Here is a 13,604-nt window from a genome sequence, read left to right on the forward strand (position 1 = left end):
AGACCAAGCTGTAAGGCATTTTCTCAATTAGTGATCAAGAGGGGAGGGCCCCTTGTGGGTGGTACCATCTTTGGGCTGGTGGTCTTGGATTCTATAAGAAAGCAAACTGAGCAAGCCAGGGGAAGCAAGACAGAACATCCTTCCATGGCCTCTGCATCAGCTCCTGCTTCCTGACCTGCTTGAGTTCCAGTCCTGACTTCCTTTGGTCATGAACAGCAATGTGGAAGTGTAAGCTGAATAAACCCTTTCCTCCCCAACTTGCTTCTTGGTCATGATGTTTTGTGTAGGAATAGAAACCCTAAGACACACTTATTTTAATTTTGTGAATCCATATATTCTAAGTCTTTGGATTTGGATTTGTTATACTATATTGATAAAAGAACTTTAGTTGAAAACCTAGGCTATTTGATACAGTTTTGAAGAATTTGCACATAAAGAGAGAACTAGTAAGATGCTGTCCGGGTGAGCTAAAGAAAGATAAGGACAAAGATCTTTTTAAAATTAAGAGTTTGATAGTTATCAGCTTTGTTAGCATTCCATAGCAGTGCCAAATAAATGGAACAGTTTAAAGGAGAAAATATTTATTTAGCTTTAGAGGTTTTATTTCATGATGGGTTGGTTTTATGTTACTGGGCCTGTGGGGAAGCAGTAACTTCATGGTGGAGTAAGCCATTGAACTAGGAAGCTGAGTAGAATGAAGAGGGAATGGTTAGACAGGAAGTAAGTCTTTAAAAGGCACCTAAGAGTTACCTACTCCATTTAGGGTCAGCACTCTAATGTTCTGTTCTTACCAGCTCCCAGTAATTGGGTCAAGTCATGAATCTTATCAGTGCACTAATTTATTCATGAAGTCAGGCTTCATAATCCACTCACTTTCTAGAAGATCCACCTCTGAACACTGCCCCGAGAACTGTACCATCCCTATGTGAGCCTTTTGAGGGTAAACTTGATATTAAAATGGTATTATTTCTTCAGTGGTGGTTTGCTTTGGTCATGAGGCTCTTGGGGTCTTGAGTATATTGATTTCTCTGCCATTTGATTTGTCTATTAACATACTGTTATATGTTTAATAAATTAGTATGCTAATATGTCACAATTTGCTAATTTGTAGGGCTATATCTACTTAGTTGGGTTTTATTTACCTAGACCTAGAATGATCTCTGGCTTAAGCACCTAGAATGATCTCTGGCTTAAGCTTGAGAGATTCCATTGACTATTCTTTTTGAAGGGAAGCTGACATTAAAACTTAGGCCAAAACAGATTGTACTCATTTGGGGAAAATTTTTCATATACTAGTCAAAACTGGTTGAAGAAATTATTAAGTGGACTTAACATTGAGAAAAAGAGTCATCTTTACAAGCTGCATCCTTTTTATAAGTATTATAAGCCCACTTTTAGTTTTTTTTTTTCATGCTGTTCTCTGGGTGTGAATGCTATATATATATATATATGCATATGAGCTTGTGGGGAGTAGATACATACAGTGAGTGTATGTAGGAGCCAGAGGTTAACATTGAGTGTCTTCCTCTTGCCCTCCTTATTTTTCAAGACAAGTCCAGTCACTGAATGTGGAGCTGACTAATTTTGCACGACTAGCTGGCTGGCAGGTGCCAGGAATCATCTTGGTTTTGCCTTCCCAGCACTTCAATTATAAGGTTGCTGGAAATCCAAACTCGTATCCTCATACTTTACTGACTCAGACATCTCCCCAGCCTCCGTGTACTTATTGCTTCATATAGCTGGAGTGTTTTTGTTTTGGGTTTTTCGAGACAGGGTTTTATGTGTAACAGCCCTGGCTGGCCTGGAACTCACTCTGTAGACCAGGTTGGTCTGGAACTGAGATATCCTTCCGAGTGTTGGGATTAAAGGTGTGCCCTACCACCACCTGTCTTCATATAATTTTTTAAAAATGTATACATGCTCTCTTCTGTATGTACACATGCATACCAGAAGGAGGGCATCACATCCCTTTTTATAGATGGTTGTGAGCCACCTTGTTGTTGCTAGGAATTGAACTCAGAGCATCTGGAAGTGCAGCCAGTGCTCTTAACCACTGAACCTTCTCACCAGCCCCTTCATATAGCTTTTGTTTATATGTATTTCATTAACCTTGATTATGGAAAATGTTAAACACTGTAAAGAAAATAGAGGGAATTCTTGGATATCCTTTGTATTCAGCATTGTATGAAATATCTATTTTATTTTTTAAAGGAATGTATTCTTATAATAATGAGAATGAATAAAACAATCTTACCAGTATTACGCCTAACAAAATTCGTTTTCACAAAGAAAACATTTTGTATTTGGTTGTGAGAATTAGAATTCAAACACAGCTTACATAGTTGTGGCATTTAAGTTGTAGGCCTATATAATAGTTCATTTTCCCTCCACTTTAGGATTTCCACTTTGTAGATGTATTAGTGAAATCAGTTAATTTCTACCTTACTGCATATTCTGGATTTGTTAGTTTCTTAATGTATATTTTTTTTTATTTTTATTTTTATTTTTTTATTCTCAAGTCCCTGCTAAAGTTTAGGTTTGGGCTCTTTTGATTTTAGTCATGATTCTTTATAATGGGTGGCACTATTTCAAACTACATTAATTATACAGTGAGGCTTATGTCTTGTTCTGCTTTTTGGGGTGGTGAGATTTTAATTTATTTTTAAACATTTGTTTTGATGTGGGTGCATATTTGCCATGAGAGCTTGTAGAGGTTGGGGGCAGCTTGTAGTGACTGGTCCCCTCTCTATCACGTGGGTCCTGGGGATTTTGAACTCAGGGCTTCAGGGTTCCATTTCTGAGCCATTATGCCAGATTGATGATGAGGTTTTAAGTTAGAAAATAACATCAGCTTAGAAATACTGTTATTTTGGTAGAATAATATATCTTGTATCTGACAAGATTTTGACCACCTTTTTGTGGTATCTCAGTTATCTAAAGTAGGCCATCCTCATTGCCATCTAAATGATCTGACTTCACAGACTATTGGCATATTGGAAGCTAGCATTAATGTCGATTGAAGTATGTTGGTTCTGTAGTATTTTTTTCCAAAATGAATGTTTCATGAGCATTATTTTGTTTTTCAAATAAAGCAATGGAAAGAATGAATGAATGCCTTGTATTATGAAAGACTTTGTAATAACAGTTTACTGGTTTTTTTTTTCCCCAAGGGGGGGTTTAGTGGAAGACATATTCCGTATGTGGAAGAATATCTTACTTTACCTCCTTGAGGGTTTGATCTCTGAGATTTAATCTTCAAGGAGCTAAAACGATCTTATATAGAAATATCTGATAGGAATAAAACATGTAATTAGATGATTAGGGCTAATAGCATCTTTGAAGGAGATTTGTGATTTCTGGGTCAGTAAAATATAAGTAATGTCCCAGGTCTTCACATTTACTCCCTGTTTATCTAGCATCTTTAACTCCCATAAGTTCCTTGCAAGTAGATACAGCACACTTCTTATGTTTCTGTATTTCAGTATATTTAGATGCACTAATACTTAGTCCATCTGCACAGGTTCAGATTTTGTAGTGTGGGACTAGAGCCTGCCATTTAGACTAGGAAACTATCTGATGTTGGAAGCCAAATAGACGAACACACACGTTTCAGCAGGGTTGGTCCTGATGGAATCTCTGTTACCAAGTGATGGGAGGTTATCACACTCTTCCTTTATTTTTATTTTATGTTTTGCCTTTAAAGGAACCTAGGTGTGTTCCCATATGTCACAACTGTGGAAGTTAGACAGTTTAGGAGACCTCTCTTCTCCTTCCACTATGTAGGTTCCAAGGATTGAACTCAGGTTACCAATCTTGGCAGCAAAGTGTTTACCTACTGAGCCATTTTCCTGGCCCCTGGTTTTGGTGGTGAGTTAAGTGAAAACATTAAGTAGTAATCTAGAAGCCGGGCAGTGGTGGCGCATGCCTTTAGTCCCAGCACTCGGGAGGCAGAGGCAGGCGGATTTCTGAGTTCGAGGCCACCCTGGTCTACAGTGAGTTCCAGGATAGCCAGGGCGATACAGAGAAACCCTGTCTCGAAAAAAACAAAAAAAAAGTTGTAACCTAGTCTGAATTTCTGATACTTCTACTTAAGTGTTGGATTGCAGGCATTGACCACGTCTTGTGACCTTTATTTTCCTTCCCACTCCCCCCACTCCCCGACTTTAGATTAGAAATCCTTTTCTGTATTTTCAAATTTCAAACTGACCCTTCTATTATCTCCGCTAGTAATTGCATTTATTGACATTGAAAGATTTTTCCATTTTAGTAGTTTTAATTCTTCTAGTTTCTCTGAGCTGTTGAAATTTTGTACTTTTGTCTTTTTCTGTTGCTTTGATAAAATACTCTGACATAAGAAACTTAAGGGAGAAAAGATCTATATTTAACTCAGAGTGCTAAGTACAGTCCGCCATAGTAGGGGAGCAAAGCATCAGCTTAACACAGCTAGTCACATGGTGCTCTGCCATCTGGAAACAGATGCTAGTGCTTAACTAGTTTTCTCCATTTTATGTAGTTGAGAATCAGAGTCAATCCCATTTCACTTACTGCAATCAATATAATCCCCCATAGGCATTCTCAGAGGTTCATTGTGGATTTTGTCAAGTTGACAACACTAATCAGATTTGCATACTGGAAACATGCTTTTCCTTCATCTTGTACAGTTGATAGGTACTTTTAGCTAGGTGCATACTTGTGGGTCACGAAGGGTTGCCTAAGACCACCCTGCATATATATCAGAGTTTTCATTGCAATTAATAACTAGCAAAATTACAGTTATGAAGTAGCAAGGAAAATACTTTTATTGTTGGGGGTCACAAGATGAGGTACTTACTGTATTAAAGGGTTACAGCATTAGGAAGGTTGAGAGCCATTGCTTTTAAGTTTTTTATAGCTTAATTCTGTCATGCGTTATCTTGACGTTGGTTGTTATGAACATACTATGTCAGAAACATGGACAAGCACATTTGTGTCTGTAATACCAGACATTATTTAACAGTAAATTTACAGAGAAGGCTTCAGTGGCTGCAGTTTGCCAGGTATTACTGCTTTCCTTGATAGCTCTGGTTAGTGTGGTCAGAGGACAACTTTTTTTTTTTTTTTTTTTTTTTTTGGTTTTTTCGAGACAGGGTTTCTCTGTGTAGCCCTGGCTGTCCTGGAACTCACTACCAGACTAGCCTCATACTCAGAAATTCGCTTACCTCTGCCTCCCAAGTGCTGGGATTAAAGGCGTTCGCTACCATGCCCAGGCTGAGAACACGTTCTTACAATCTTATTTATTAGCATTAACTCTCAGATGACATAGTGTAGTGTGTGTGTGTGTGTGTGTGTGTGTGTGTGTGTGTGTGTGTGTGTGTGTGTAGGTTACAGAATAGTTGTAAAGGTTAAAGAGGCAAAATTTTTGTAAAAAAAGAAGCCTGAGAGACTAAAGCTGGGGACCTGCCTTGATGTGAATGCCAGTCTGTTGATAAGTTATATAACCTCAAGTTAGAGAAACTGCTGGCTCCTAGTTGAGTCTGGATCAGAACTGAAGAAGTAAGGTAAACAAAGCAAAAGGCAGGTTTGGGCCTAAATAAATGAACAGGCAGATGAATGGCAGGCCTAGACTGCTGGGCAGATAGGACGCCTTATCAACAGTTGAGAAACCAAGCTGAAGACCCTAAGAAAAGTGGAGAGTTCTCTTTGTATGTCATCACAGTGCTAGGTCAGTCGATGTTTGTGTCTGTCTATCTGTCTCTCTCAGATTAATTTATTTTAGGTCTATGAGTACACTGTCACTCTCTTCACATACACCGGAAGGGGGCATCAGATCCCATTTCAGATGGCTGTGAGCCACCATGTGGTTGCTGGGAATTGAACTGAGGACTTCTGGAAAAACAGTCAATGCTTTTAACCACTGAGCCATCTCCCAGCCCAGGTGTAAGACCTTGTGTTCTTACAGTTGGATTTACCCAGATAAATGCATAGGATGGTATTCTTTCTACTCCCAGACTAAATCCACTTTATTTTTCTGCCATGCGGGTGGTGCTAGGCAGATGGTACCTTTCATGTGTCCACTTAGGCACTTAGTGCTTCATGATAGAGTCAAAATCTGCTTGTGGTGGAGCTAGGCAGTGGTGGCACTTGGGAGGCAGGCAGATTATGAGTTTCAGGACAGTCAAAGATACAGAATAAAATCATGTATTGAAAAACTGAAAGCTGCTGTGATAAGACAAGGCAAAATGTGAGAAATAAAAATGACTTTTAAAACAATACAGAGTAGCATTGGGCAGAGCACAAGCCTGATTTCAGCATTTGTCTTTATTCATTGATTTTTCTTTTATATAATTTTCTAGTTTCTTTATAGGTTTAAATAGTATGAGTTTCAGATGTTATTGATGATTGGATTCTGTTGTGGAGTATCTTGAGTTTAGTTTTCATGTAACTCAAAATCTGAATTCTTATAATTTTTATGGTCAGCAGCTGAAATTTGCTTAATTCTTATTAGATCCTTAATTGGACTTCTTGGAACTGGTTCTAGATCTGTAGTTCCAGGATCATCTAAATAGGTATTTTAATTTAAATGCAGAATTTATGCTCTTTCTTTCTGGGATTCTTCTTCTTTTTTTTTTTTTAAAGATTTATTTATTTATTACATGTAAGTATACTGTAACTGTCTTCAGACACTCCAGAAGAGGGAATCAGATCTTGTTAAGGATGGTTGTGAGCCACTATGTGGTTGCTGGGATTTGAACTCTGCATCTTTAGAAGAGCAGTCGGGTGCTCTTACCCGCTGAGCCATCTCACCAGCCCTCTTTCTGGGATTCTTAGCGTTGTTATACAGTAGCTCTGGTTGCCCCATAGTGGTGGTGTTTTTTTGTTTGTTTTTTTTTTAGAGTTCTTTATGCCTTATAGGAGTGAATTTGCTATAGGAGTTTCAGAACCTGTCTTGCTTGCCCAAATATCTGTGTCTTGTTGGTCAGGAGGCAGGTGGTAGGAACTGGATTCTGGTCCTCTAACTTTGCAATTTTGAACTGCTGAGCCATCTCATCAGTCCCTGAAAGTTTTCTACTCACTGTCTTGAATAATTACTACTTTATTATTTTTCTGACTTAGTTTTCACAGCCAATCTGTGTGGCAGTTCTTCATGTTAGAACATAGAGAAAAAAAATGTTACTTTATTTGTTCAGAGATACAGAATTACCAGATGTTTGAACTCTAATGTTTTACTTATATATTTGTTTCTTGAAATCTGACTGGGGCAATGTGGGAATAAAGAAACTACACAGGAAAGCTGGAGTTGGGTGGACTGTGCTTACATAGGCTGTGCTCACTCTAATGGAGGATACCTACTAGAATCCCCAAAAGTCAACTTGTTTATTAGGAACAGAGCAAGGAGGAAGGGCTAGCTACTCTCATAGGAGATCTCTGTCAGAAGTAGTCACCCAAGAGGAGGAAACTGTGTCTAGTTTTTGTACACACTGTTTCGCAAACACTCAAACTTAGACCAGAAGAGGCTTTGCCATTCTCATAGATCTGAGGAACTGGGGTCCTTGACATGGATGTGCCCATGTTAACAGTGTGCACTGGCTCAGGACTTCATCAGCTCCCTACAGCTATTTAGTGGGTATCAGGCAAGCTGAGGGAGTCCTTCCTCCCTGCAGCTCCTGGGCATTGAACTCAAGTTGGAGGACATTTTCATCAGCTAGGATTTCTTTGTGAGCTATATAAAAGGAGTTTGATCTTTCTCTTTAGGGATGAATTAAAATACAAGAGTCACATGATCAGAGTAGTTTTAGAGAGATAACCACAACTTGGAGATTAGATTACAGAAAGGAATGATGAGGAATGTTGCAGTGTTTCAGTTAAAAGGTGGTCTCAACTAGACAGCTAGAAAACAGATTTAAGCGGGTAAGATTGGCTTAACAGGAGTTGATAAATAATATGAAATGAAAATGTGTGTAAGGAAGGCAGTGAAGGAGAGCAAAATGGAAACTTTCTGTGTTACATTCAGGGAAATAAAAGGAAGGTGATAACTGGAAGTGTTGGAGAATAGAGAAATTTCCTTTGTAAATTCAAATTTGGTGGGTTTGGTAACCACATCTAGACAGCTCTCACTAAAAATCTCATTAAAAATGGAGATTATTCATATTACGGAATGGAGAAAAGAGGTGACTTCTACAGAATAATGAGGACTACTAATAATTAAGGGATGAGATGAAAAATAGGAATCTGTGGTGTACCAACTAGAAATCTAGGAAAGCAAAAATAATTACCATAGGGACAGGTTAGAGCAGAGCAGGAAGGGATTAAAGTTAGTGCTTCCAGTTTGTCAATACCTGGGGGTTTTAGAGAAAGAATGAGTTGGGGATTGGGGGGAGGAATAATAGAATTTTTTTTTTTCCAGTTGAATTTCAAAGTTGTTAACTTGGGAACGGCTTAAGCTTGCTTGTTTTCTTTTGTTTCTTAGTTGAAGGAGGCAGAGGACCAGTAACAACACATTGTCACATAAGAGAGTGGTAGGGCTGGAGATGGCTCAGTGGTTAAGAGCACTCACTGCTCTTTGGAAGATCCTGAGTTCAGTTCCCAGTACCCACATGGTGGCTCACAACTGTTTGTCTAGATAATTAAGATTTTCTTCTTTTAAAAATTTATTTATTTATTTATTTAATGTATGAGTACACTGTTGCTGTCTTCAGACACCAGAAGGGGGCATCCATTCCTATTACAGATGGTTTGTGAGCCACCATATGGTTGCTGGGAATTGAACTCAGGACCTCTGGAAGAACAGTCTTAACCTCTGAGCCATCTCTCCAGCCCAAGATTACTTCTAGAAAGAGAGAAGTCAACTATTATGAATGGAAGGATTGAGAAGTGCTTTCTTGAAGAAACTACAACAAACATTGTAGTTAGTTAATCACTGTACATGAAATGTTTTCACTAATTTTTGCTAATTTTTTTACATTGAGGTTTATAAATAAGTGGTGAGAATTTTTTAAAAATCCTAACAAAGGCTGGGTGTGGTGGCGCACACCTTTAATCCCAGCACTTGGGAGGCAGAGGCAGGCGAATTTCTGAGTTCGAGGCCAGCATGGTCTACAAAGTGAGTTCCAGGACAGCCAGGGCTACACAGAGAAACCCTGTCTCATTTAAAAAAAAAAAAAAAAAAAAACAACTAACAAAACCTTAAGTAATATAAAAACAATGTTATAGAAGTGACTGTCACACTAAGAAGAGAAATGCTTTAAATGTTTGGATTCACTTTTACTTCCTTTGCTTCAAGAATGTGTAGTGGTCTGTTGGCATACGGAATTACATAAACAAACAACTTTTATAGTTTTAGGAAAGCCTGTCACAGAAACATCTGTTCTTGTCTATATTGGAATGTGCTAGTGTTAGTTAATACCCATACAACATAGTTACTACTTAAAAAAAAAACCTGCTAACTTTCACTTTTTGTTGTTCACTAGGTTTGATCTGTGGATGAAATGAATCATGATTTTCAAGCTCTTGCATTAGAATCTCGGGGAATGGGAGAGGTAAGAGTTCACCAATACCAAAAACTTACAGTTCACTTGAATCTTTGAAATTTACTTTAAACTCTATTGAAATTTATTTTTAAACTATAAATCTTGGAAATAGTTCTAGCTTTCAGACCTATATTTTTTAAATTGAAATTATGCACTTGTGTAGTCAATGATTTTTTTTTTTTTTTTTTTTTGTGGTTGCTGATTTTGTAAGTTAAACCCAGTAAGTAATTATTAGTGTGCTTATTTGTGTCTAGGTGATTTTGATTGACTTGGTCATCATATTTTGCTAATGAATTGTGTAATTAGAATTAGCTCTGCTCAAAAGAGTACATCCTATTCTGCCGTTTTATATATGTATGCTGTTTGCTTTAGCTATGCTTGATTGTTGCTACTCTGTCAGAACTCTCTTTTCCTGAAGATATTTGCTTAATCAACTCCTAATCCTCTGCAAGACTCCACTGAAAACACAGTATCTAGTATCCCATGGCTGTCTGTAATAGAATTATCCTCATCTGACTTGTCATTTAGTTCATTATAAATACTTTGTTACTGATTAGTTTGTTTTGTATTTGTCTCCTATAAATTGCTAGCTTTTAATGCTTAGTATAATAGGTACTCTACAATTTTGAATGGATGTTATTTTTTCTATTAATCTATGATTTTCTTTGGGTCACCCAGTTAACCATACCATTACATATTTGAAGGCATCTAAAATACTTAGTTTTCCATATTCCTAATGAGCTTTAGAAAACTGATTATAAAAACTCCTGTGGACACACCTTTGCTGTGTTCTATATTACACACTCCTGTATAGACTTTGATAGTAGAAAATAAAAGTAAACAGACCTAAGATGTATAATGAATTGCTTGCTCCTGGAGATGATTTTACTTTAGTAGATTAGAAACCTTCAAGAGACTCACTCCATCCAATGCTGTGCTCTTCAGATGCAGAGAGAGAGTCCAGTCACTCCTTTGGGCCACAAGAGGGCACTCTGCAGCTAGCTAACCCTCCCTTTCTTCAGAACAGCGTTTTCCAAAGAGTTTGTCATTTTCAGAGGACTGATTTAAGGGTGAGTTAAGGTGCTTAAACTAAGTATTGCCAAAATAAACTTGTTAGTTCAGTACATAAAGTAAAATCTAATCTGGGCCCTAAAAAATTTTTGAGAGAGGGATACTTTTTGGTTTTAAATGAAAACCTATATTTTGTAGCATAGTGGCTGCTCAGGCATTACTGACACTCCAGTAGACTAATTAGAGTTAAAAGGGCTGCACCCCACCCCCACCCCCAATTGTATTCTTTGAGTTTTAGAAAGTAGAGTAGCGTATCTTAACAGCAGGTCTGGGGGCATTGTAGAACATGCCTGCACTTCCAGCACTTTGTGGGCCAAGGCAGTAAAGTTTTGAGCTCAAGGCCAGTATCGGTTACATAGAAAGGCCTTATCTTCAGATATTAAAATAGTGAAAACATTTTTGAAGTGTTTCTACCTTCTGTCTGTGACAGACTTGAACTTGATTTTCATAAGAGAACCTGACATTAATTCTAGGCTTGGTTCTTTACTTCCATATACATTATGGATTCATTTACTAAATGACTCTTTTTTTTTTTTTTTTTTTGCTATTTGAAGATACATTTGATATCTCTAAATATACCTTCGTGGTTAAAGTTATGGTCAGAAGCAGTGGTTAAATTAGTCGTCTATGGGTTTTAGTAGAGGAGTTGGATTGAATAGTAAGCTGAATGAAATACACTAAAACCCATGCTTTATTAGTCAGCATATCAGACAACCAGAGTGCTCTAGGGCCTAAACTTCTTGCTGTCTGGTGGATGGCTGCAGGCCAGTTTTAACATGTAACCTTCATCCAGTAAAAATATTTTTTTTTAAAAATAAGCTGGTTTTGCTATTTTTTAAAAAACAATTTACTAATTAATATTGTTACCTCTTAAGAGATAGCTAAGAAGCCTACTCGAGTTTCTGTCTCTGGGTTCTCTCCCACAAGCCTTTCTATCTTTCCTCATCTCACAGGCAGCAGGGAACCTTCTGGGATTTCCTTCTTTGCCTGTCTCTCTCTCACCAGTCTTCTCCTCCTTTACTGACAGGTGAGGTGTTTTGTTTGTTTTATTCCAGAATTCACTTATTGGAATAAATTAAAGCAGCCTGTACTCTCTGGCTCTTTCGTTTTCTAAGATTGCTTGTTTGGGATGTTTTTGTGATGTAAAACAATCCCCCCCCCTTTTTTTAATGGATTGCCCTGTTCTTTCCTTTTAAAGTTTTGAATATTGAGTCTTAACTGTTATAAATCTTTAATGTATGGAGAATCATTGTGTATACTTACAAGAATTGTTTTAAATATATCATTTTTGTGAGCTATCATCAGGAGGTCATTTTATTTTTTAAAGTCTTACTTATTTTATGTATGTGAGTACACTCACTGTCATGTTTTCAGATACATTAGAAGAGGGCATCGGATCTCATTATAGGTGGTTGTGAGCCACCATGTGGTTGCTGGGAATTGAACTCAGGGCCTCTGGAAGAGTAGTCAGTGCTCTTAACCATTGAGCCATCTCTCCAGCCCAGGAGGTCATTTTCTTAAGTTGTTTGCCCAAAAATAGAAACAAATCTGTATTCATAAACTCATTCTTCTTCTCAATAGCATGTTTTTGTCTGTATTGATTTCCTTTATATTGTATGGCTTAGAACAAACATACAACACATAGGAAGAGGTATTTGGCTTTATTAGTATGTATAGAGATGTAATATTTTAATCAAGTATCCAGAGAGGCACATGCCTATTAACTGTCATCAGTTTATTAGTGCATATAGCTGTCTCTTGTTTAATTTTTAAATATTAGAAGAAAAGAACCTTGCCTGCCTGAATTTTTGAGGAAACCAAAATTTCACTTCAGATCTTTGAGCTAATGAGTTTTATTTGTGGGATTGTTTCATAGCTGTTGTGATAAATAATGTTCTCCTATTTTGACACAGTATTTTAGAAAAATATTAAAATGGAAAGAGGACTTACTAGTTTAAAGAGCACTGGCTGCTGTTCCAGATGATTTGTGTTCAAATCCTAGTATCTATCTACATGGCAGTTTGTCTGTCTGTAACTTCTTTTCAAGGGGTTCTGATACCCTCACACAGACATACATGCTGGTAAAACACCAAGGCTCATAGAATAAGAACATATAAAGCATTAAAAACAATCTCAAGTAGAGCCTAACCTGGTAGTAAATGCCTTTAATTCCCATACTGTGGAGGCAGAGGCAGGTGGATCTTCAAATTTAAAGCCAGACTGGTCTACATAGTAAGTTCCAGGCTAGCTGAAACTATACAATGAAATCTGTCTTAAAGAAAAAGAAACAAAATAGAGTGATGAGTAGGGACGCATTGGAGGAACTAAGGAGACGTCTGTTGTCGCAGCAGTCACGCTAGCTATGCTCCAGGACAGCCAGGACTAGAGAGAGACTTTGTCTCAAGGCACAACATAAAAGGAAATCAGCTATTTCAGGTAGTGTTCAGAAGATGGCAGTAAATTTATAAAATCACTGTCTAAAGATTGAAAGATAATCTTAAACTTTTTATTTACCTAGAAATAGTCTTTTTTTTTTTTCCCAAAAGATTTATTTCTTATATATGAATTACACTGTCTCTGTCTTCAGACACACCAGAAGAAGGCATCAGATTCCATTATAGATGGTTGTGAGCTACCATGTGGTTGCTGAGAATCAAATTTAGGACGACCTCTGGAAGGTCATCCAATGCTCTTAACCACTGAGCCATCTCTCTAGCCCAAGATAGTCTTAATAATTGAAATTCTTAGAAATATTGATGAATTGGAAAGTACTATCTTCTGTAATAGTTAAATGTAAATCTGATTGTGTTTTCTTATGTAGAAAAACTATCATATAACTATTCTTTTTGTTTTGCTTTGTTTTTTTTGTTTTTTTTTCCAGACAAGTTTTTTCTGTGTAGCCTTGGCTGTCCTAGAACTCACTCTGTAGACCAGGCTGGCCTCAAACTTAGAAATCTGCCTGCCAAAGCCGTGCGTGGTGGCACATGCCTTTAATCCCAGCACTCGGGAGGCAGAGGCAGGCGGATC

At 37.5% G+C, this 13,604-nt stretch overlaps 1 protein-coding gene across 17 annotated transcripts in view; it reads left to right on the plus strand.

Annotated features, from left to right (window-relative positions):
* Pum2 (pumilio RNA binding family member 2) overlaps positions 1–13,604 on the plus strand; it is an 83,783-nt gene that overhangs the window by 16,093 nt on the left and 54,086 nt on the right. For 12 of the 17 annotated variants that reach the window (XM_021201799.2, XM_029540867.1, XM_021201794.1 and 9 more), the window contains exon 2: positions 9,447–9,515. In XM_021201799.2, the coding sequence (XP_021057458.1) occupies positions 9,465–9,515 (51 nt within the window). In that variant the 5' untranslated portion in view covers positions 9,447–9,464. Of the gene's footprint in view, positions 1–9,446; positions 9,516–10,451; positions 10,577–11,530; positions 11,605–13,604 lie in introns of those variants that run through there. The other 5 variants (XM_021201806.2, XM_029540861.1, XM_021201805.2 and 2 more) reach the window with 3 other exon arrangements.

Source organism: Mus pahari, chromosome 7 (genome assembly GCF_900095145.1).
Source record: "Mus pahari chromosome 7, PAHARI_EIJ_v1.1, whole genome shotgun sequence".
NCBI classification, from domain to species: Eukaryota; Metazoa; Chordata; class Mammalia; order Rodentia; family Muridae; genus Mus; species Mus pahari.